Source organism: Lobosporangium transversale (assembly GCF_002105155.1).
Source record: "Lobosporangium transversale strain NRRL 3116 chromosome Unknown BCR41scaffold_61, whole genome shotgun sequence".
Taxonomy (NCBI): domain Eukaryota; kingdom Fungi; phylum Mortierellomycota; class Mortierellomycetes; order Mortierellales; family Mortierellaceae; genus Lobosporangium; species Lobosporangium transversale.
In genome coordinates this window covers 147707-171660 of record NW_019029039.1, presented here as the reverse complement: position 1 = coordinate 171660, position 23954 = coordinate 147707, and the positions used below count along the sequence as shown (strand labels likewise).

Below are 23954 nucleotides of genomic sequence, written 5' to 3'. Positions count from 1 at the left end.
AAAATGATAAAATCAAACTTGCTGTCTTGACTTGATCTTTTTTATTGTTAATGATTAGATTAATAGTTACGTTGGTTGCCTTTTTTCAGGCGTCAAGATGTTTCTAGTCTCTTTGAAGAAAGGGTATATGGGTCATAAATTATTAAGCTATTCTTGTAGTGCAAGAAAAAAAAAAAAAAAAAAAAAAAAAAAAAAAAAAGGGAGAATAAGAATAAAATAAGGGAATAGGACAAGGCTGAAGATCTCTGAAAACTCGCGCTTGATGGCATTCACAGGGACTTCAAGAGTGGGCGGCATATTTAATACAGACTATCTGTACCAACCTCCCCATCCATTCGAACTGCCTTGCATTTCGATCGGGGATGAAATACTCCTTTGAAGAGCCTCCCGCTCTATTTGTCTTTGTTTCTTTTTCCTATACTTACGGACCACAACTACTGCAATGGCAACATAAGCTAATGCTACCAATCCAACAATTGATCCAATCAACGGTCCTTTGTTGGCAGGCCTTTTGTTATCGCTGCCATTACTACTATCATTGACTACTGAACCAGGCAAGGCCCCTGTCAATGGATCAGCTGAAGAGCCGCTGTCCTCGTCGTCGCCCCTGTTCTTGCCATTGCCATTACCGCCATCGCCACCACTGTCACCTCCATTCTTATCTCCCCCGTTTCCTTTTGGTGGAGGCCGGCTGCTCAAGGGGAATGTGGGGTCTAAATATTGCCCAAAAGTATCTCCGTCAGGAGTATAAAGTGTACTATTCTTATCCTTGACCAACTCACTCAGCGTCCAGTACTGTGCTCGAGGAATTGCCACCGTAACCAGAATAGCATCCTCCACATTCTTGGTCGTCACCAATGCACGTTTCCTCATCTTTTTCAACGTCCCTTGACCCTCTATGGATCCATCTCGAATGGCTAGCACAAGGATCAAGCCCGGATCCACACTCAGCACTTCGCCTAGCTGTGCTGGGATAAATGAGACCAATTGTGCAGCCAGGACACCGTTATTGATTACTTGAGCGTAAGAGACATGCTCAAGCCTCAACTGGACTTTGATCGAATTAGGTGGGATATCAGGATGGAGATCAGGGATCACCACCTCAGGTAGAGATGTGCCTGGTGAAGGGATAGGAATAGTTTGAGTAGGGACGACTGGAACAATTGTGCTCGGTAACCAAGGAGTTGTGGTTTTGGTTCGTCGGGTATAATGTGATGTGGTGGAGGGCTGCACCGCAGTAATTGTTGTGGTCGTGATCATGGTAAGTGCCGTTGTAGTAACGGTTATGGTGGTTGATTTCTCAGTAGGCTTAGGATCAAGTGAAATTGTCAAAGAGATACTGGAGAGTACATCTGCCGGACTCTGCGAATTGGTCGTCCGAGGCGCCCATACTTTGCCGTCTGATACACTTGGAAATGCAGCGCTGGTGGTGACATTCGGTATTAGCGTTGGTGCTGTGTCCAACCCCGTGGTAGTGAAGGGTGCAGAAGTCAAGATATTTGTTATGCTTGGCTGTAGAATATCTGAGGACAGTGAGTCGGGAGATGTCGTAATGACAACTGTGGGTAAAGAAGGAAAGGCGGGGACTGTGATGGTTGCAATGGTAGGAGTATTAGTGGATTGGGTATTATAAGGTGGAAGAGGAAGAACAGATCGGCCGGTAGGAGTTGCTGTAATGGTCTGAGTTTTCCTTGGCTTGGTTCCTGTAGTCTCCGTTGGTTCTACAGGAGTCCTGGTCTTTTTAGGTCTGTCCTTCGAATGGGTGCTTGTTTTTGTCTTTGTCTTAGTCTTTGACTTCGATGTTGGCTTTGATGCTGGCTTTGATGTTGGCTTTGATGTTGGCTTTGATGTTGGCTTTGATGTTGGCTTTAATGTTGGCTTTAATGTGGGCCTTGCCATTGTCCTTGATGTTGATGTTGATGTTGATATTGATGTTGATGTTGATGTTGGCTTTGGAGGGGCGTCCCTAGGTTCTGACTTCTCAGGTCCCCAGAGTGTGGGTATCTCAATCTCAATCTCGATTGCTTCAGGTATGGGAGCCAATGAGCCGAAATTGGCCGTGCGTGCACTGGGATTGATCAGGGCCTCTGCACCTGCCTGAAGTCAGAGAGATGACGCAAAAATGAGTAAGCACGGGAAAAAGTTTGTGAAATAATGCACTGACACATGGGAACATTCACACAACAACGATCGTCAAAATTAGAAAGGGTCTGGAATGTACATTTACTGATACATGATTGTCTTTGCATAATGTACATGTGGAGCAAAAAGAGAAGCAGTCAGTGGACAGGCCGATAATGAAAAATGGGTAAGAACGAAAAAGAGGAAAGAAAAAGAAGCTCACAAGAGTGAGAGCCGGACAACGATGGTTGTTTTTCAACCAACTAGAAAAACTTTGTTCATGGCTCTCAAGTCAACCTCAATAGAGATGATGAAATGAATCGATGGAAAAACATCCAGTGTAGCCACCATAAAAAGCAACTGTGCTTGCGATGTAATCGGATAAAATTGTGGAAAGCCATGAAGATGAGTATATATGATAGACATGCTTACAGGCGAGATATCACAAGTGTAGGTATGTAACTATGATAGGCTCAATGACACGCGCGTTGCACAAAGACAAAATGAAAGAAAGAAAGAAAAAACGGCTTTCGGATGGTGTTTTAAGATTCTGTACTCGCGTTGTTGGGCGCTAAAACGACTGAGTTCATGATTCGTTACATGGTGCGGATAGTGCTTTTGCATGTATGATGGTGCGCATGTGTGGATGTGGCATAGTATTAATTCACTTACAGGTATTACAGCAGTAGCAGCATTTGCAGCCACGGATGTTTTGGACAGTGCCAATACTATACTGATGCCAAGTAGAAGAGGCGCCACCGCCCAATGGCTCTTTATGACAGGTTGAGCACGCATCCGATATTGATCAATTTTTTTGTTTGAAAAGGTTGTGCTAGACCAAAAGAGTTTTAATGGAATGTGGAGAAGCTGTAAAGACTGATCCTAGCAAATTGGAAGGCTGTTGTTCGTTGCTGAGAGTCGAAGGAATGCAACTATGCAATTACGTAGCGTTTTCAGTAGCCGTGAACAGAAGTAGAGTAGTAATTAAAGGTAGTGGTAATAAAAGAAAGAAAGAAAGAAAGAAAGAAAAGAATCAGCACAAGTCTAGAGAGCAGGAAAAGGCGTTGAGGTTGAAGTTGCAGGCAAGAAATTTTTACATGGTGCGGCTGTGTATAAAGTTGAGGCAATGCATGCACAGCATTCAAGGTGATTGTAAATTATGAAGTGAATTATGAATTATGAATTATGAATTATGAATTATGAATAATGAATTGTGAATAGTGAATGGTGAAAGAATGAAGAGGAAGCAGAAGGGAAGGGAGAATAAACAAGCGGGAGTAAGGCTGGGATTGGCTGGGAAGGATAGAAAAAAAAAATATCAGGAACAGCTTAATGCAGGGCGCATTTAACCTCCCTTTCACTTTTTTCTTTGTCAAATGCTGAAACAATCAAATTGGAGAGCAAGAGCAAATCGAAATGAAGCTGATGGAATGAAGGACAATGAACAAAGAGAAGAAAAGCGAGAGAGAGAGAGAAAGGTTCACAACCACATCAGCAACCACAAGAGAGATGTCTGTAACGTGTAATGTCAGTCTGACAAATAAACAAACAAAAAGATAGAAAGCTCTTTCTGACTCTACTCTACCCTCTGGATGAGAGCCAAAACAAGAGAAGAAGCGTGCGCGTGCAAGAGAAGGACTGATTACAGGCCTGTAACTCTTCTCTCAGCATCCACCGATGCTTTTGTATTTGTTCATGTTGACAGTTTGACCGTTAGCACTTTAACACAAAGAGTGGGAATAGGGCATGGACAAAAGGCACTACATGGTCACTCCAAACGAACGTGGGACAAAGTAAGGGCGTAGACATGGGTCCGTAGAAAAGAGTCTAGCACATTTACACATGAACATGCCAGTTCTTCATTTTGTTTGTTTATCATTGAAGAAAAGATATGCAACCACAACAAATGTTGAAATTCAAAATGTTGCTCTTTCTCTTATCATGTCATGATTAATCGTGCTATTTTCCGCACATGCCTTCGTGACCCAGTCTTTGGCTAGTGCACCGCCGTGCTTTCTGTTTGTTGTTGGAATGGTCATGTCCTTTACAACTGTGTATCAAAATCGCGATAGTAAAAATTAGTCCTCTTTGCTTTTATGTCTGGAATAACGAATCATTTTATATTTCCTCCATCGGCTGCTTTCAGATTCTTACGCATCATTCTTTTTTTTTTTTTTTTTTTTTTTTGCTCCACACTGATGACTGTACGCCTCGATAAATGAAAGAGTGGGCGCAAAAGAGCACGTTATGCCCAGCCATGCTGGAGACCGAGCATACCATGTTTTAGCGCGCGACCACTTATTCTTTTGATTGGTCATCTTTTTTTGAGCTCTCGCTCATTAATCATTTTGCTCTGGTTAAGAAACAAACAAACAAACAATTGAACAAATTCGTGTTGAATAGAGCAATATACATGTACATTATATTAATATTATTCACAATGAAGAGGGAAAGACTATCTACTCGATCTTGCCTTCGGTCTTCAGTGCGTTAAAGAGCGCCAGAGCACTAAGCAATTTGGCATCTGGTGCAGCCTTGTACGCGTCCTTGAGTTCAACTAATGACAAGGTAATATTCTCGCCATGGTCGCGTAGCCCCCCGAGACGACCCTCTAACGCTTGTAGTTCATTCCATTCCATATCTATATTGAAAATAAACATCAAAAAAAACACGAAAACGAATGCATTGTCAGTCATTAGATTCTTTGAAATAAGTCTTTTTTTTTTTTTTTTTTTTTTTTTTTTTTGGAACACACCTTTTCGGCTGAGAAACAACCGCAGAAACTCATCGCATCCGCCTGCAGATGGGTAGACACCTCTCCAATCGGACCCATAAGCAAGTTGTGTCATATCAATCAACTTGTCGTGCTCAAGGGTGATGCCACATTCTTCTTTGAGCTCATCTGCACATTTACCCTGTATGTAAGGACTAACTAGGTTTAGGAATCACTTCATTGGACAAAACGATCATCAGCATTTCTTTTTTTTATATAGTGTTTCAGTGCATACCACAAAGTCGCCACTACCATCCAACATGCCTGCTGGAATCTCTGGAAAAGCAAAAGATGGGACAGCGAGCCTTGCTTGCTTAGTGAGCACTACGTGCTCGGTTGCTCCACCCGATGGTTTCTTGGATCTGATGATCAAAAGCACTCCAACTGCTCCACCGCGCTTTTTTTTTTTTTTTTTTTTTTTTTTTTTTCAAATACATGGGATTACGAATAATCTTGGTCAGTCCCTATTCCCGTACTAACGGCGAAAACAAAAGGAAAAAGAGACATTCATGTATTTTTACCATAAAAACAAGCCCTGGGGGCTTTTGGCCAGTCTCTGTGAGTTCAGCATCAACTGCTAGGTTGACGAAGCCAACACGCGAACCAAAATTTTCTACGTTTCTGATTTCAATCTTGTCAACCTTGATAGGAATCTTGGATTGTTTATCAGCAGACTGAGAAGCATCTCCAGTCTGTTGAGCGTCATTGCCAGAAGTCGCTGCTGGTGCTGCTTCCTCTTTTGCCAACAGTTTTGCCCAGTCTTGAAGCGGTTTGAACTCTGACACCGCCTGAAGATTGATCTTGTCTGAAGCTGCAACTAATGGAATGGACCGCGAACCGACTTTGAGAGCGAATTTGGATGCCATGTCTGAAGTGATGAAGAATCTGAGAATGAGTCAAGAAAAGGGAGGAGAGAATGGAAAGTTAAAGAGCAACGATAAGCTAAAACTGCATCTATTTTGTTTTGGGCTGCCTTGACGTTAGAGTGAACTCATAGACCTCAGCATAACCTGCTGCAAAGCACAGGTGCTCGTTGGCCTACGGGGCGCGACAATCACGTGAACATGAACGCGTCCCTTTCTAGCTCGTTCATGTAGAATGTTTCCTTTCTTCCTTTTCAAAAAGTCTTTTTTACCTTGTTCTTTTTCCATCCCACATTTCTATCCTTTAGGAAATCCTTGACGCGAAAACTGGTTCATACTTCATAGCTCAAACTTCCTCAATACAGCAGTGATCATTATAACAACCCGTTGAACCTTTCCTTCTGCTCTCTCACTATGGATCTAGACGACCGATCCTTAGACGATAAGAGTGAGTGACCCCAAGCAATCGAGTGCTTGAGAATCCATATAATATTGACAGAAAATGACGTTAAGCTGCTTATAGACAATGATGAAACTAATAAGTTGAGAGTGTCTTGTGATTTGATCAAACTTGTAGCGGCGTCACAGCTAAAGACATTACATTTAGCCCATGATATCAAAGTCCAACAGCTGAACCCCGATTCGCCTCTGCAGTCTGCCACCACGTTCGAGCAACTACAACTGTATGCCTTGAACCACTCTTAAGTCTGAAGCTTCAATGCTCCCATCATGGTTTTATAGTTTACCGCTGCTTTATGTATACAACTCTCATCTAACTCTTGAATTGGAGAGAATCACATAGGAGAGAAGACCTTCTTCGAGGTGTATATAATAGTGGTTTTTCAGTGCCATCCAAGATCCAAGCGCATGCATTGCCTTTGTTACTGAAGGATCCACCACAGCATCTCATCGCACAAGCTCAATCAGGTACCGGTAAAACTGCGGCCTTTTCATTAGCTATCTTGAGTCGCATCGACTCTAACAACCCTTCTACTCAGGTAAAAATTTATATATCAATGCCGTCGGTCTACCTTGGAAGCCGGGTCTTATTGTCCTTGTGAAGAAAAGAATAACAAAGTCACTTTTTTGCTGTTAGGCAATCGTCTTAGCGCCTACAAGAGAATTGGCTTTACAGATTGTTGAAGTGATGAGAATGCTAGCCAAGTATACAAGCGTTGTCATTACCGAAGTCGTCCGCGAAAAAGCTTCTCTTGTAGAACCCATAATGGGTCAAATCCTTATTGGGACCCCTGGAACAATGGAAGATAGGCTCAAGCGATACCTTCCTTATGCGACGTTCGAGCAACGTCGTAGTACTACGATAAGGGAGAAATTTATTGAAGCATCCAAGGTTCGAATGTTTGTTCTTGATGAAGCCGACTACATGCTTGACCTTCAAGGCCTTGGCTCGCAGGTGCAAGTTATCAAAAGGTAAAAATGATACATCAGTACCTTTTTTAAGCGGCTGTAAATTAAAATTATTTACAATCTGATCAATCTGATACAATTACAGGCTCCTCCCAAAAGACGTCCAGCTTATGTTTTTTTCCGCCACTTGGAACGACAAAATCATTCGCTTTGCAAATGATTTTCTCGGAGGTGCACCTTCGAACAGTATACGCCTACAGACGTATGAGATGATGCTTTCCAATGTGGTTCAGTTTTATGTTGATTGTGAAAACGAAGAGGATCGATTAAAGGTCCTAGTTGCCATGTATAGCATCTTGACCATCTCTCAGAGCATCATTTTTGTAGAGGTATATTGAGCCTTTTTTTTTTTTTTTTTTTTTTTTTTTTTCAACTCGCATGTTATGGCATAAGTGAGAGTCTCTTGGTTACATCCCTTATAAATGACATTTTAATCCTATTGCCATAGCGACGTGCTGTAGCCGAAACGATTACAGAAAGAATGACTGAAAGGGGTCACCATGTCTCTTTCGTTCATGGAGGCCTATCCCCAAACAAACGTGACGCTCGTATGGAAAAATTCCGTACAGCTCAAACAAAGGTGCTAATTACCACAAACTTGTTGGCAAGAGGCATCGATATTGAACGCATTACGATGGTGATCAACTATGACCTACCTATAGCCTCTAATGGTAGGGCTGATACAACCACCTATGTCCATAGGATGGGTCGCACTGGACGTTTTGGACGGACTGGCGTCTGCGTCAACTTCATTCACGACGAAAAGAGTTATGAGATAATGCAACAAATCACGCAGTTTTATGATCATGACCTTCACAAAATCCCTACGGATCTGCGCCAAGAGGATGGTCCAACCTTGGCGGAGCAAGAAAGCGCACGGATGGATCGAATGGAAGAATTTATCAAGAAACATATGAAAACTTGAATGTATAAAGCATCGCTCTGCAATGTCAAGCAAGCAAATTACTGCCATTTAGGACAGTTTTAGCACATGGGAGCAATTATGCGATTAAAATGATTTTATTAGTGTGTAGCAGTAATATGATGTTTGCAAATAAAAAAATGTATTTTTGATTAGGTGTTTTAAAAAAAGCAAATAGATGGTATTGGATAATGTGCAAAGCGTGCAAATGATAAATGTCAATTTTTTTTTTTTTAGTCATCGGTGTCCTTGATCTCTCCAGCCTGTTTAGCAAGACTGTAAAACAACGAATCGGGACGTTGAAGTAGGACTGTAGGTGACTCAAATTCTTCAACACGACCCTTTTCAAGAACTAAGATCTTGTCCGAGTCCATGACAGTCTTGATACGATGAGCGATAGTAAGAATGGTACGGTCTTTGAATTCCTTTCGAATTGTGCGCTGGATCAGTTCGTCGGTCTCGACATCCACAGCGGCCGTGGCCTCGTCCAAGATCAGAATCTTTGTCTTACGAAGTAACGCACGGGCCAGACAAATAAGAGATCTTTGACCGACTGAGAAGTTATCACCATTTTGGGAGACCTTAAAAGATAGTCCGCCTGCTAAGGAAGAGATGTGTTCCTTCAAATGAGCGCGCTCCAATGCCTCCCAAAGATCTGCATCCTGCAATTCCTCAAATGGATCCAAATTTTCACGGACAGTTCCAACAAACAAGGTTGGGTCCTGAGGAATGATGGCTAAGTGCTGACGAAGATAATTCAAACCAACTGTTGAGATGTCAACACCATCAATCCAGATAGATCCACCATCTTCCTCGACCTGGACTTGCTCTAAATCAGTGATCTTCTCTACATCCGAGGTATCCACAGCCTTCTCGTTGGTGATATCCTTCTTGCTTAAGTCCGCATCCAGATCAGCGCCATTATGACTAGCTTTAGCCCAGTGGCTGTTGGCAGCTTCAATGATACGGAAGAGAGCTAACGTCAACGAAGATTTACCAGCACCTGTACGGCCAACAATGCCAATCTTCTGAGCAGGTTCAACTGTAAAGGAAATGTTCTTGATCACCAAATCCAAACCCTCGCGGTAACGTGTCGAGTAGTTCCTGAATTCAACACGACCCTCATTGGGCCAGTTTTCCGGCAACACAACATCTGTCTCTGCAGGTGCCTCTGGGTTCTTGTTGGCGTATTCATCTACACGCTCAACAGCAACCAGTTGACTAAAGTATTATTTAAAAAAAAAAAAAAAAAAAAAAAAAAAAGTTGGGACACATTTTAGTTTCTCATCCTTTTTCCTTTACAATGGAAATTTATATAATAATAATATTTAAAAATAATAATAATAATAATAATAAAAAAATAAAAAAAAAAAAAAACTTACTTTTGAAGATCGCAGTACGAACGGACAAGCCAAGTAATATCCTGAGTGACTGACAAAGCATACGACAATGCAAGACCGACGTTGGCAGAGCTGAGCGAGTTTCGACTCAAGACCGCAAACAAAGCTGCAGCCAACACGACGACTGAACCTAGAGCTTCGAGACGAATCTGCAACCAGCGGTTGGTGACAACCCAAGAGAAATAAGCATTGGCGGCAGTATCGGCCTTGGCAGCATTATCATGGATGAAACGTTCATTCGCTGCTAGAGCACGGATGGTGGTCACACCCGCCAAGGTTTCACTGAAATGTTGATAGATGGGTGATTTTGAGACGGATTCGATACGTTTGAGAGTACGACTGGTATGGATGAAATAAGTCTGAACGAGAAGATAGACAATAAACAAGGGAGGGACGACGGCCAAGAAGACAGGCGTAGTGATGGCAATAACCACAATAGTACCCAACACTGAGGTTCCGCACATGAAGACATTGATAAAGTTCCAAGGAGTCAATTCGTCCACTGAGAAGATATCACTCGAGAATCGGTTCACAACACGACCTAAAGGAGTTGTATCAAAAAAGGACATGGGTAAACGTAGCAGCCGTGTCAATAGATTCTCATGAAGGCGGGTGGAGGCTCGGATGGCTGCCTTGACCATGGCCGTATAGGTGGCACCGACGTTCATCACCATGACTGCAAACACCAGTGCTGCATAAACCCCCAAGAATTCACCAACTGGGCGGTTACTCTCTCTTGCAACCGATGTCCAATGCTTAAGCCATACGTTGGTTCCAATCTAAATAGAAGGGGGTATCGTCGGTTAATGAACCATAGAAGAATAGACAAAGTAAAATAAAATAAATAAAAAATCGCTTCTTCCTTACCTGCAAAGCCTGGCCGACAATGAAGAGAATTGTAACAAGCAATGCAAATTTGTAAGAAGCGGCTTTAGCATAGATCTTGTAAACCCCCCAGGAGACGCTTCCCATAACCATCTTTTCGTCCGCAATCAACTCAGCCTTGTCGTCCTTTTTGGCTGCCACCGTTGTGGCATCTTTATCGGTTCCGTCTTCTGAAGCCGCATCTGTGTCACTTTCATCGTCGTTTTCGTTACTGCTATCCTTCTTCTCCTTACGCTTCTTGCCTTGATTCACAGAGTAATCCGTAATTAACTGATAAAACGATTGCCTTGCTTCCATCAATGTATCATATTTTCCAACCTCAGTGATCTCGCCACCTTTGATCACCACAATTTGATCTGCTTGTTCGAGATGATGGATCGCATGCGTCACCAAGACTCGAGTCTTATCCTTGAGCAATCCCTGAGGTCCGAGCAAATGCTGCCAAAGATGATTGTCTACATGGGCGTCGACTGCACTGAGAGGATCATCCAACAGATAGACATCTGCATTTTCATAAGCAGCACGAGCCAATGAAACACGTTGTTTTTGGCCTCCTGACAGATTGATACCACGTTCTCCAATTTCAGTCATGTCACCGGCAGGAAGCATAGCAATATCGGGTAAAAGTCCTGAAGCCATCAAGATATGATCGTATCGTTCCTGATCAAACGTGTTTCCAAAGATAATGTTCTCTCGCAAACTCGCGTTAATAATCCAAGCAGACTGCGCTACATAAGCTAAGCGTCCGTACACTTTAACACTTCCTTGACGTTTATACATCTGTGTTTAGAAGGGAAAGAAAAAAAAAAAAGTCAGTTCCAGTAATTCATGTTTTCATGTAGAAAAAAAAAAATTGTAATAATTTGCTGGCGGTATAGATACTTACGTCGCCAATGATCGCGTTCAACAACGAAGTCTTTCCTTGTCCAACTCTTCCAACGACTGCAGTCAAGTCTCCACGAGAGATTGTCAAGTTGATGTTGGTCAAAGTTGGACCGTAATCCTTCTCGACAGGTACAGGTTTTTCAGGAATGGGTTTACCAGCCTTGCGAGCCTCCTTTTCAGCTTGTTTCTGCTTCTTGGCTTCTTCTTTCTCTCGTTTCTTCTTCTCCTTTTCAGTCTCGATTTCAGGGCCCTCAGGTTCCCAAGCAAAGACTGCATCCTTAATTTGGATCAAAGGTTCAGAAGGATCCTCTGGTAAGGTCTTGATGGATTCTGTAGCAGATGGGCCGATTTCTTCTGCCAAGAGGAATTTCTGGATACGAGTCGTAGCCACTTTGACATTGATGGTAAAAGCAATGATATGAGACAACATTCCAATAGGACGGTTCAACAAGGCGAACAATGAAATCGAGACAAAAATCTTTTGAGGACTGATTTCTCCAGGGGTGAAATTGGGTCCACCCACAGATGCATAGACCGCAAACGACACCAAAGAAACGATTAAAGGCATGGCAGAAAACATGATGGACATGAATGAGAAGACAGTGCCAATCCGTCGAAGCATTGATATCTCACGATTCCTGAAAGTGCGGACGCGCTCAATGAAGGAGTTTTCCCAACCATAGAGTTTGATGATCTTGATACCCGATAGAACTGTGTCGCACAGGAGAAAATCAAATAAAATAAGTATATGATAAAATATATAATTATAAAAAAAAAATAAAAAAAAAAATAAAAAAACCCCCTAAGTGTATTACCTTCATTCATGAGACGGACACGCTCATCCATGGCCTTGAGCTTTCCAGACTTTGCGGCAGTAAAGACCTTGGCCACTAGACCTTGAACAGGTATCATAGCAATGATGGAACCAAATCCTACAAACACACTCCATCCAATTTGTCGATACACTAATAAATCGTATAAAAAAATAAATAAAAAGTCAGAACATTGCGCTCTCTATATTTAATGATAGAAACAACGACAAGTAGAACTTACAAAGCCAAAGAGCGATCGCAAGCTCATAAGGGATAGAAATATACATGGGCATGAAGCTAGTAGCATCTGCCCATCTTTCTGCATCGACCGACATATGGTTGTTGATCTCACCAGCGGTTGATTTCTGTTTCGCAGCACTGGATAGCCTGAGAGATTTACGGTAGATCATTGAGATCAATGCTGTCCTGGCCTCGATACCAATGTTCATGGACGTTTGGAAGTATTGAGCCATGAAGAATGAGTTACACAACGTCGCAAAAAACATTCCAAAGGCTAGGATAATACCCAAGCTGACAGGCTTGGGTGTTTCTGTCGCATACGATCCAATGAATCCCAAGAGTTCATCCATCAAGGTTGGTGACACATATGTGAATGTGGAGGCAACAATACGGAAAAACATCACAGGACCCCAGCTTCGAAGGTTCGATCTCAAGATGGTCCAAAACAAGTCAGGCTTCTCTCCTTTTGCCACAGCTTTGGCTACATCTTTTTCCCAACGAGTGTTCAGCCTCTGATAACTCTGCTCGGTCTTGAGCTTCTCAGGAGCCATCCCATCGATATCCTGAGCTGTCAATGGAACCTTGTAACCCTTGGAAATAATCGGTTGAAGAAAATTGAATGAAATACGAGAGGCCAAGTTAGCTTTCTCAAATCGGCCAACTTGACTCTTCTTTTGAACCTGCGTCCGTCCACGAGGGAAAGCCTCGATGATAAATCCGAGGATATTAAGGCCAAAGAAGGTGACAAAAGCTACAAATTGGTCCTCATGTGTCTGACCGATCAAGGACATAGTGCGGATGTTAATAGCTGAAGCAACAATCGAGAAGAAATAGAGTGCGAATATCAGGTCACTGGAGCGGACGCCTTGTTGATGTTGAAAGTAGTTCAAGGGGATTGCAGATGCCTATGGTTAATAAAAATCAAAGAGTTAGACATTAATAAAAAAAAAAAAAAAAAAAAAAAACGTAGTGCATGCATTATCTCATTTCGTGGTATATGACTTACCCAGGCAACAATAAGAGAGATGGTGCTCAACATCGTAGCGGGTGCATAGTCCATTTGCTTAAGCAAGACTGCCCTAGCAATCAAGGCTACAATACTTGCCAACATGAAAAACTGGGTTGGCCAGTAGATCAGATTGGTCCGGCCCAGATTATGAGGTTTTCCATATCGCCACATGTTGAAAGTAGTGTGGACCATTGCGATCAACAAGATCAGTGAAGGCAATGTCAAGAGGATGGTATTTTCGACACATGGTGTCAAACTTGGTCGAAGACTGCTCGTCGGACCCTTCATATTTTTTTATCACAATTCGGAAAAAAAAAGCCGGTGTCAGATTTTGCACATGGTAAACAAAAAATACGTTTTATTCTCCATTTAATGAAAAAGAGAAATCAAGGGAAGGAGCTTGGAAATGATAGATAATAAACTTACCCATCCCTCTTGGTCATGACAGAAGGCCTCAGCGCCCATATTGTCTAGACAGAAAATATGTGGAAGAGTGACAACTACGCTTTAAAATGTATGAGGGTATATTGATGAATGTATGAAAAAGTGATATGATTTGATCAAATGAGTTGACTGGTGAATGAGTGTGAACTTGAGAAAATATGAATGTGAGAGGAGCAGAGGGTATATTAAAAACAAATCTCGGGATCCTTGTGAAGCCAAATAATATGGTTTAGACACAGAAGAGGCGAGAATTGGATCGAACTGTAGAGCAATAAAAAAAGAAAAAGAAAGAAAGGGAAACAGAAAACTTGGATATTTATATTTGATCTCGATGATATCAATTGACATCAAGAAGACAAATAAATATACAGTGCAGCTCACAGAGAGAAGGCGGAAGAAGAAAAAAGAGCAGCGGAATACAAGATAGACCACGCAACAACCTTGTTTGGGGTGTTGCGTTTTGATTTCTAATACAAAAATTGCGTGGCACCTTTTTTTTTTTCCAATCGATAACTTTTTTAGAAATGACAAAATATTTCTCCCAAATAGCTCTAATGATCGTCAATTGAGCGTCTCAGTTGAAGTGGCATCATCTGGCCTCATCAGACAATATGTTTACATGTATATCTATATGAATATGTCAGAACCTGTCATCTATCATCATTAACTACTTCCTCCAGTTGATAATAATGCTGTTGACTTGAAAGCACTACAGCTACAGCTAACAGCTACAACTAACAACAATTATATATAATTACGATTTTTTTTTTTCCATTTCATCTTGACATCTGCGCAAGAACGAAAGAGTCGCTTCGCCCTTAATTCTGTTGTCCTGTGAAACCAGACTAACTGTGGTTTCCGCTTTGTGTGATGACAAATTCAAAGAAAGTTTAGGAAGAAAACAGTCTTGTCATTAGACTTGTGTGGTGCACAGATCATATACAAGCAAAATCTTTGTATCCACCCTCAATCGCCTCCTGAAAAAAACGGGTCTCCCATTCATTGTTCGCTGTCGCACCATGTTCAATCCTCTCTACGGGTGGAAACAGAAGAGGCAACAAAAAAAATAATCAGCCTATTCAAACCTAGAGCACCGCACATTGGAGGGGCGGGAATAGAAAATAGATTGCTCTCTTTTAAAATTGTTTTACTGAGTTCCCGATCTCCCAATAGTCAATCACACTGAACCATGGAGCGAGAAAGGAAAAAATAAATAAAAAAGACCTGTAGAACGTATACATCTTCTACCTAAGTGACATCTTTCCTGACACCTTGAGAATCTTGAACAGCATTGAGAGAGGCAAAAATAGGGAGACTTCCTCATCCGAGATGTTTTATTCTCTGATCCAAAGAAAAGCTGCGCAAATTACAACGCCGCGTACAACCTTAAATTTCATGGTGATTAGACTGTGATCGCCCCTCAAACATACACGCACACCTTTAAAAAAAAAAAAGAAAGAGAGCATTCTTTAAACATTTGTATCTGATTGATATTGTTCCCAAACACGCAAGCCAAGGAACACGCATGCCTTTTCTGTCCTCTTGCAGTCTTTATTTATTTATTTATTTTTCCAGATGAGAAACCTTCATTAGTAAATCAGTGATATATACTAAGCGCGCGTATAATGCAAAGTCATCGAAAGGTGCACAGCTTAAGGACGCAGCATTTTTCTTTTCATATTTATTATAATTATCGATAGCGGGATTTTTGACTTCCACGCTTTTTTTTTTTTTTTTTTTTTTTTTTTTTTTTGATATCAAAGAACCATGAGGTCATGTAGAATTTATTTAGTTGGCTTCCAGGCTGTACCAACATAGTGCAATGGTGCTTGTGAAAAAGTACTTGTCCAGCATAATATCTTGAATCAATCCTCATGCTGTATAAGCTCCTTTTTTTTTTTTTTTTTTTTTTTTTTTTGATAACGAGGCCCCATGAGGTCATGTAAGATTTCTAGACCTGTCTGAGCCGCCGCTCAGAAAGCTTTTTTTTTTTTTTTTTTTTTTTTTTTTGATAACAAGGGGTTGCCCCATTACTGGGGTCGCAAATAAAGCGGTATCCAATAATCGGCCGAAGCCGCATCGTCATACTGCCACAGTACTACATCCTGTTCATAAACCACGTCAGCATTGAGTAGACTTTCTTGGTCCCAGAGGACCTGTGGCACGGCTCTACTCCCTACTTGGCCTGTTGTGCGCGAAGGTCATCCTTTAGCCGCTGTCCTCAATCATCAAAAATTTACAGCTTTCCAGGCGCTCCATAATCGCCAATTCCACCTGCTGCCGGTAGCTTGTCGCCACTCGCCGGTCTGCCTCAGTCCTGATCGCCTTCACATCTGCTGTTCGTCGTTGTCCCTGGTGAGAGCCAAAGAATTCACCTCTGCTACGTCTGTGCCTCCCAACACAGTTGCGTCCCTTGGCGCGTTTGCTCACAGAGGTGATACCATTGTCTCTTTCCCAGTTGACGGTGACTTTGCAGCGTCTGTTCCAGATTTCAGTCCTGCCGAGTTCCTCGATTGACTTGACAAAGCGGCAAACAATGTACCCTGAGATCGATGCTGTGGTTCTGAAGATCGTCTTCCATTTTTGTATCAGTTCCTTCGGCACCAAACCGTGGTACAAGTCTTGGACAGTCCAGTGTTTTTCAAAATTTTCTCGCAAGTATTCTTTTTGGAGTTCGCGATCAGACTCAGTGTATCCTTCATACTCCTGCATACCCTCTTGTATGTAACACTGTGCTCTTCTTTCTCTTTCCTCCCGCTGTTCTACACTTAGGGGATCAAGTGGCTCTCTGGGGTCTTCTTCCACGTCACTGAGGTAACTTATATATCATCCTCATCATCCTCAGTGGCTGCTCCTCCAACATATTGTCTTCTGTGAGTAGTTCCTCTGCTCTCTCATTGTTTTCAGCCTCATTTAGCTGTTGGATCTCCCTTAAATCTCCCTCTTCCTCTTCGTCTAGTCTCTGAAGAATGTTCTTTTTGTCTCTACACCATACTTCGATAAAGTTGTGTGTGTAAAGGGACTCATGAAGGGCATTTTGAACATTGTGGAACCATGCTGGAGATGCCTTTGGGTCTCTCCTTTTCGTACGTACCTCATTCCAGGATTTGAGTGACGAATCCTCGTCTAGAATTTGCTCAGCATAATATATTCCTCTTGCTGGCCGCCGCTCAGAAAGCTAGCTGCGTCGCCCTTTCTCCTGACCCATTCCTAAAGTTGCAAATACACCGATATCCATCATACTATTTCTTCTTAAGGAGCTCATTTTCAGAGTAAATGTGTAATTAGTCACGTGCTTTATCATTATTATCATATATTCTGTAATGATGATTTGAAACTCAGAATCGAATGTCACTTTGGCCGAGTGGTTAAGGCGTATGCCTGCTAAGTGTATGGGATTTCCCGCGCAGGTTCGAACCCTGCAGGTGACGCGATACTTTTGCCTCTTTTTTTCGAAGTAATTCCTATGAAAGGACGTATCTGTACTAGGATTAATCTATTTGGCAGCCTACTTCTGGGGACTGCCAAATACAGTACTTTTCTTTTTTTTTTTTTTTTTTTGATAACAGGGTCATAACATCAGTGGTAAAACAAGCAGCGTTCTGTAGATACATTGCCTTGCACAGCTAATGCCGCCGGAGGTACTAAGGGCAGCGGCGATGACATCTTCACAAAACAGCCTTCAATGTACACGGCTAGGGAATGATTTATTGAAGACGTCTAGGTAACAGGTGAGACGCGTTTGCTCCGAGCGAAAACCTCTCATAGGCATTGATCTCCAAATGGCACCTCCAAAACTGTATGAGCGACCTACTTAAAAAAAAGTCATTAGTTTTCTAAATGAGACAAGACAATGTCACTACACATAACTTTGACGTAGAAGACGGGAGCTTTATTAATTTAAAGTATGAGCGTTATATACATATACGGTTCCTAGGAATGAAAAAAAAAAAAAAATAGTTAGAGGCCAAATAACGCTGGGTAGGCTGCCAAGTAAATAATGAATGTTATTTGGCAACTGGGCTGCCAAAGAGAGTCTTGAAAGTTGACTATATTTGGCAATGGGCTGCCAAATAGATAAATCCTTTTATTAAGCACTTGCTAAGTTTTTTTTGGGAGAATTCTATTGCTGCTGACTAGCACTATTAGAGATCAAATGTAAAATAATGAGATAAATGATATAGAACGTCTTTTTATTGTCATTTGGTGATTACTTATTATATATACACATATTCATTTCGAGCTAACTCTTAAGAGTAGCCAAGTTTTCTAGCATTGTCCTGGGAATGATTTGGTAGTCTCCAGAGGCTCTTCAAGCCTTTGCTGAAGGATCTAAGTCAACAGCCTCCTTGACCTTCCAGATAGCAAGGGTCTTCTCGTGCAGGATCAAATCCTTCTTCGCAGTGATGAACTCCAAAGCGTAGATCAGGAAGTAGGCTTTGAAATCAGCATAAGTCAACTTATCATCAACGAAATGACCGTTGCTTCCATTATCCTTCAAGTGCTGTTCATTGTATATGATCCAAGTGATGATAGAGCCTTCAATCAGCACTTGTTCTCCTCCTGAAGCTCCCTGTCATGCATGACAGCAAAATAATAAAGAGCGATCTTTGAGGCCACATCAAGGACTTGAGAGACAAAGGTGTTGATGGCAGTCTCTTCAAACAAATTGGAACTATAGAAACCAAATTTGCGAGCCAAGTAACGTCCAATTGAATCAGGCTCTGCAGCCTGCAGGGCAGTCTTGCCATCGGCCGAAATTTCCTTGAGTAAAAGGCATGACACCAAAGGGCGCCTTGGCCTTTTCTTTTTGCCATTTGTCGTCAGGGGAAATGTTGGTGAGCTTTGCACCAGCGGCTGCGAGGATGGGACAAGTGACAGTGGCGAAACCGTGGATAGCAAAGTAGCAAACCTCAAAGGTATTATCCTTCTTATGGCTAAACTCGTTGAAGACGGCGGCTTGAGAGGGATCGAAGGACTCGTGAGCCATTATAAAAGGAACGCGTATTTTTTTTTTTTTTTTTTTTTTTTTAAAAACACTTTTTGGAAGATGCTGGTGTGGTTGTTAGCTTGAGACTGTTGTGTTAAAGAGGATGAGGATAAAAATCAAAGAGAGAAAGAATTGTCCTTTATATAGCCCAAGCTTTTGATGTGAATATTGCTTAAAGATTGATGCAGGGGTGATGAAAGAGTAAAGAAACGTTCTCCCTTTCTACATGATGTGAATGAAGGCTGTGCTAATCTCAGGCTTTCTTCTTCGGCGTAGATCGTGTTTTTTCCTTTTCCGATCCTATTTACTCAATTAATAACCGGCAATGATTGCACTGCATGTACCATGTACAGCTTTCTTTTCATCGCTTTTTGAGCTTCAAGCACTTTTTCTAGTCATTAGAGAATATCGTAAAACAAATTCTGTACGTTCTAGTGCAACTACAGTAACTGATTAATAATTCTTATCATCGCGAATGTAAAAAACGCAGTATAATAATTAAAAAATGGGTCTAATAGAGTAATAAAAAAATATAATAAAGTCGTATATTCCTTCAAACATACTTAGTTTTCCTGTTGCCGTTGTCAATACCCAGTTTATAGCCACCAGGATCTTGGACTTGTCCTTCAGTAATCTCGAAACAAAGGGAATTGCAATACTTGTTGTGAAAAGAGGTAAAAAAATATACGTTCGATCATCTAGGACCCAAGCAACTCTTCGACACGGTATGTTCTTCAAACTTTGTTCGATGCGTTTATTATATCCCAAAAGTGCTTTCATTCAAAAATTAAACCTTTAGTAACACAGCACAGCCATCGTATTATTGCCGACTCAAAGCACAGGGCACATGGATTGAGCGATTCTTCCTTCGTTCAGCCGCTTGCCCTCTGTGGAAGTTCTCATGTGTGAGTAAGTCTAGATGCAAATACATTGTGAAATGGTATCTAATAACCAGTACTCGGATCTTAGGTTCCAACTGATGCAATTAATGCAATGTGTGGGGAACAAAGGCACGCTCAAGAGTGTTTTACTTCTGTATATAGCAAACATCCACAATTCCCACAAATGAAGATCTAATAATGTTTTTTTTTCTTTTGTTACTGAGTTGTTTATTTCCGTAGAATCTACAACTAATGCACCCAAGAATGACAAAGAATTCGAAAAAGATCTATTATATATGTATATATCCAAAAGAACAAGTACACAAAGGTTAAATATCAAATTTTCTCTCATTTACAGTTCCATTAATTGTGAATTTACACGACAAATAATAGTCCAGCCAAGGAGAAATAAAATCAGGAAAAAAAAGGGTTGTCCTCATATAGTTTCGGACAATGTAGATAAGATTTTTTTCAAACATCATTTTTGTAAAAATAAAAAATAAAAAATAAAAAAAACATACAATTTACTTCTTCTTGGAGACACCGACGACGCGACCGCGACGACCGGTGGTCTTGGTGTGCTGACCACGGACACGGACGCCCCAGTAGTGACGAAGACCACGATGGGCACGGATCTTCTTGAGGCGCTCCAAGTCCTCACGCATTTGGTTGTCAAGACCGTTGGCCAAGAGCTGGGTGTACTTGCCATCGACAAAGTTCTTCTGTCTGTTGAGGAACCACTGGGGAACCTTGTACTGGGTGGGGTTTTGCATGATAGTGACGAGACGCTCGAGCTCTTCATTGGTGAGCTCACCAGCTCTAGATTTATTAAAAAAAAGATGGATAGTAAGATCCATGAATAGAGATAAAGATGAAATAACGAGGGTTAGTTCCCAATATGGTACACAAAGATAAGAAGTCGACTCTCCTTTTTTTGTTGATATTGTGTAGAAAACGCTCTGGTGAGTGAGATACTCCTGAAACTATTTCTGAATGTTCTGGTATTTAATAAGATAAGCGGTATCGTGGGCATTCATTATAAAGAATAAGTCCTGAGTAGAGAAGATGATGAAGGATCAGTGGTGAGGGAGTCCATTATCCTTAATTGTTGCCATTCTTTTGTTATTAATAATTCTTAGTGTAAAATTAATGTTTCGGATGTTTAGCTTGCTGCAGTCTCCTCTTCCTGATTGCAAGTTGACAGCAAACTTCTTCCTCTATTTTCTCTGAATATATACGACTACAAAACGCACCTCTTTCTCAAGTCGATATCAGCCTTCTTGCAGACCAAGTTGGCATAACGACGACCAACACCCTTGATGTTCGTCTATTGCGACCGAATTAGTAATAAAATAAACATGGTTTAGTATATTGGTCTCATAAAAATATTTCAAATTTGCGAGTGGGTCGTCTTTTCTTTTTTTTGAGACACGGCTTAATGAACAGTTCGAGATGTTAGGTTCGTCTTACCATGGCGAACATGATCTTGGTCTTACCCTCAACGTTAGTGTTGAGGACACGAAGAATGTGTTGGAACTGGCCTTTCTCGGGAACAAGGAGAGACTGTTGGTGTCAATGAATGAGTGCAAAAGTGAAATAAACAAATAGACAGAGTTTCCAGTGTTAATTCGTCGTTCATAAAGAAAAAATATTGATGATGCACATGTCCTCCTCATCCATTCATGCATGTCCATCCTGATCATAGTGATCGCTGATTATTAAGAGTGTGTAATATTTGGGCATAGGTTCTCCTGTAATAATCATGATATTGATGATGAGGCATTCATTAACAAACACTTTAAGTCTGTTTTTTTAGATCGATGGTTATGATATCTGAATGGATGAAAGGATCCTTCTTCCAACATAATGCATTGTTGTCTTCTCAAAGTTGGGCCACTTTCCATCTTGGTTTGATTAGTGCGAAAAAAAGAAGTATCAAGTGATTGTTTGGGCAGACATTTTTAGTCGTTGTGGCTTAGTTAGTAGCGATGTCTGGTGCGAGGGTTGACAGGGGACTTCTCATTAGACGACAACTACTGTCTTTGGATAGTGCTTTATTTAAAAAAGAACAAATAATAGATATTTGCCTACAAGGCATTACTACTCACTTTCAACATGGTTCTTTTGCCAACATTCTACATAAGTTTATATTGTATTATATATAACCATAACAACGGCATAGGATCGACTCGAGAATCGAGAGAAACGTCAAGTGAAAAACCAAGTAAAGAAAGTGATGCCCTTAAGGACGACCCATCCAATCAAAGCCACGGATGTAAAAAAAATTTCAAGGGAGAGCCTCAATTATTTTTGCGTGGATGCGATAGACACAGTTTTTTCCTCCTTTGCTTCTGTCGTATTAAAACATGTGCGTAACTGGATCATGTCGAAAAGTTTACAAGGAGATCATGCTTAGAATTACTGTCAGGATGACATTCTACAATGAAATTTCAATCATAAAGATGGATCATTAGTGAATTAGATGCTGTCAATCTGATTCTTAATTATAATTCGACATTTCCAACTACTTTATAAATTTGACATTTACTCTTACACCATGTTTTCACCTCGCTCAACAAAAGAAAAAAAAAAGAGATTTTATGCTCAGTCCTCAGGAATTGAATCATCAACTTTTTCTGATTTGTTTGTTTATTTATTTATTTCACCGACAAAATCGCTGATGATCATTTCCTCATCTTACTCTACTCCATCGTCAATCCAACAGGGTTTCTTTGAGCAGTCAGAAACGTTTGGCCGCCTCGGTCTTGAAGTGCGGAAAGCGCAAGATTTGGTTGGACCCTAACGAGGTCACCGAGATCGCTAACGCCAACTCTCGTAAGTTTCCCTTTTTTTTTCTACCCATCACCCCTACAAACACTTCTTTTTTTTTTTTTTTTTTTTTTTTTTTTTCCAAAGTTATTCATGGAGGCCAAAAAGGAAAAAAAAAAAAGATTCATAAAGTTGGAGCTACAGGAATTTATGCCGTAGTCATTCAACTGAATCCGCAGTCAGCCACAGCTCGGGACTATACCCTTCTTTTTTTGATTTGCGCTTTGCCTTTTCAGGAGTCATTAATCATGTTATCATCAGTCCAATAAACAGTCTATGCAGTACTTTCTGCTAGTACTCAGGAGACGTCTTGTAAAACAGAGTCCAATATCAAACATGAGTTATTAGCAATATTGGACTACAAGAGTACTCTCATTGCCTAAAATGAATCTTTATGAGACTTCGTTGGAATCGACCTTTTCATTGTTGGGACGTACTTTGCAAACTAGTCGAATAAGTTTATCTTAATGCTATGTTGTTGGTTATATATTTTTTACATCGTTTTAGGCCAGAACATCCGCAAGCTCGTCAAGGATGGTCTCATCATCAAGAAGCCCCAGACCATGCACTCGCTTTTCCGTCACCGCGAGAAGCTCGTTGCCAAGCGTGCTGGTCGTCACTCTGGCACTGGTAAGCGCCAGGGTACCGCTGAGGCCCGTATGCCCTCCAACATCATCTGGATGCGCCGCCAGCGTGTTCTCCGTCGCCTCCTCCGCAAGTACCGCGAGTCTGGCAAGATTGATCGTCACTTGTACCACTCCTTGTACATGAAGGCCAAGGGTAACGTCTTCAAGAACAAGCGTGTCCTTATGGAGTACATCCACAAGGTCAAGGCTGAGAAGCTCCGTGCCAAGTTGATCGCTGATCAGGCTGAGGCTCACCGCAACAAGACTAAGGCTGCCCGTGCTCGCCGCAACGAGCGTGTTGCTGAGAAGCGTGCTGTCTTAGCTGGTGTTGAGACTACTGACAAGTCCAAGAAGTAAATTTTTATTTGATCGAAAAAAAAACCCTGGTCTCGTCCTCCGTAACAACCAAATCAAATAAAATTTGCTCGTTGAATTCTGTTTTTCTTTTCTTTTTCTTTTTGGTTTTTAGTGTCTCTATTCCCTTCTTAATGACATTCAATATGGCGTGTTTTGGAGGGTTTTCAAATAAATGTTTGTGTTTCTATTTATCCAAGTTGTTCAGAGGAGGGTTTTCATCCTTCTCGTTTTTTTATTCTCTGAAATGGAGTGTTTGCGATGATGTTCAATAAATCAAGCTTGTTGCGAGCTTTTTTTTTTTTGATACGTCGATGAAATTTTCCAAAAGTATGTAGATATGACTAATCTGAAAGGTATCAATCCTTTTAGGTAGTTACAGGCGTTGTAGAAGTCAATCATAGTACAAATGTTGCTTTGTTATGAATGGGATGCGGAAACAAACGGATCAAGAATATCAACATGTCGAAGGAGCCATCATTCCTATATCAT

The 23954-nt window shown here is 41.2% G+C and overlaps 7 protein-coding genes and 1 non-coding gene across 8 annotated transcripts; 3 read left to right on the top strand and 5 right to left on the bottom strand.

The window, feature by feature from the left end:
• Nucleotides 1–309: 309 nt before the first annotated feature.
• Nucleotides 310–2458, bottom strand: BCR41DRAFT_390179 (hypothetical protein; the record flags this gene model as incomplete). The annotated part of the gene is made up of 3 exons (XM_022028195.1): nt 2165–2458; nt 1979–2093; nt 310–1747 (listed from the first exon to the last, which is right to left on the bottom strand). Exons 1-3 carry the CDS (start codon nt 2256–2258, stop codon nt 310–312), a joined length of 1647 nt encoding a protein of 548 aa, XP_021876290.1. The 5' UTR covers nt 2259–2458.
• A 2078-nt stretch (nt 2459–4536) lies between these two features.
• On the bottom strand, nt 4537–5877 carry BCR41DRAFT_390178 (hypothetical protein). The gene is made up of 4 exons (XM_022028194.1): nt 5416–5877; nt 5130–5291; nt 4877–5036; nt 4537–4762 (listed from the first exon to the last, which is right to left on the bottom strand). The coding sequence occupies exons 1-4, from the start codon at nt 5758–5760 to the stop codon at nt 4581–4583; spliced, it is 849 nt and encodes a 282-aa protein (XP_021876289.1). The 5' UTR covers nt 5761–5877; the 3' UTR covers nt 4537–4580.
• A 177-nt stretch (nt 5878–6054) lies between these two features.
• On the top strand, nt 6055–8110 carry BCR41DRAFT_342410 (P-loop containing nucleoside triphosphate hydrolase protein; the record flags this gene model as incomplete). The annotated part of the gene is made up of 6 exons (XM_022022288.1): nt 6055–6205; nt 6335–6440; nt 6560–6755; nt 6854–7188; nt 7271–7514; nt 7634–8110. The coding sequence occupies exons 1-6, from the start codon at nt 6172–6174 to the stop codon at nt 8108–8110; spliced, it is 1392 nt and encodes a 463-aa protein (XP_021876288.1). The 5' UTR covers nt 6055–6171.
• Nucleotides 8111–8242: 132 nt separating this feature from the next.
• Nucleotides 8243–14051, bottom strand: BCR41DRAFT_426150 (ABC transporter type 1, transmembrane domain-containing protein). The gene is made up of 8 exons (XM_022030689.1): nt 13765–14051; nt 13336–13620; nt 12331–13234; nt 12093–12242; nt 11279–11988; nt 10375–11172; nt 9490–10286; nt 8243–9328 (listed from the first exon to the last, which is right to left on the bottom strand). Exons 1-8 carry the CDS (start codon nt 13801–13803, stop codon nt 8341–8343), a joined length of 4671 nt encoding a protein of 1556 aa, XP_021876287.1. The 5' UTR covers nt 13804–14051; the 3' UTR covers nt 8243–8340.
• Nucleotides 14052–17132: 3081 nt separating this feature from the next.
• Nucleotides 17133–17213, top strand: BCR41DRAFT_t141. The gene has a single exon. It is a non-coding gene; the product is annotated as a tRNA-Ser (tRNA).
• An 881-nt stretch (nt 17214–18094) lies between these two features.
• BCR41DRAFT_375142 (hypothetical protein) lies at nt 18095–18772 on the bottom strand (the record flags this gene model as incomplete). The annotated part of the gene is given in 3 exon segments (XM_022026921.1): nt 18095–18355; nt 18412–18546; nt 18566–18772. The coding sequence occupies 3 exon segments, from the start codon at nt 18770–18772 to the stop codon at nt 18095–18097; spliced, it is 603 nt and encodes a 200-aa protein (XP_021876286.1).
• A 1403-nt stretch (nt 18773–20175) lies between these two features.
• On the bottom strand, nt 20176–21585 carry BCR41DRAFT_363250 (ribosomal protein S13; the record flags this gene model as incomplete). Its single annotated transcript, XM_022025864.1, has 4 exons — nt 21555–21585; nt 21124–21216; nt 20907–20980; nt 20176–20472 (listed from the first exon to the last, which is right to left on the bottom strand). Exons 1-4 carry the CDS (start codon nt 21555–21557, stop codon nt 20178–20180), a joined length of 465 nt encoding a protein of 154 aa, XP_021876285.1. The 5' UTR covers nt 21558–21585.
• A 396-nt stretch (nt 21586–21981) lies between these two features.
• On the top strand, nt 21982–23547 carry BCR41DRAFT_363248 (ribosomal protein L19/L19e domain-containing protein). Its single transcript, XM_022025863.1, has 3 exons — nt 21982–22021; nt 22379–22488; nt 22990–23547. Coding segments are annotated over exons 1-3 (588 nt in total). The 5' UTR covers nt 21982–22019; the 3' UTR covers nt 23466–23547.
• The last annotated feature ends 407 nt before the right edge of the window (nt 23548–23954 follow it).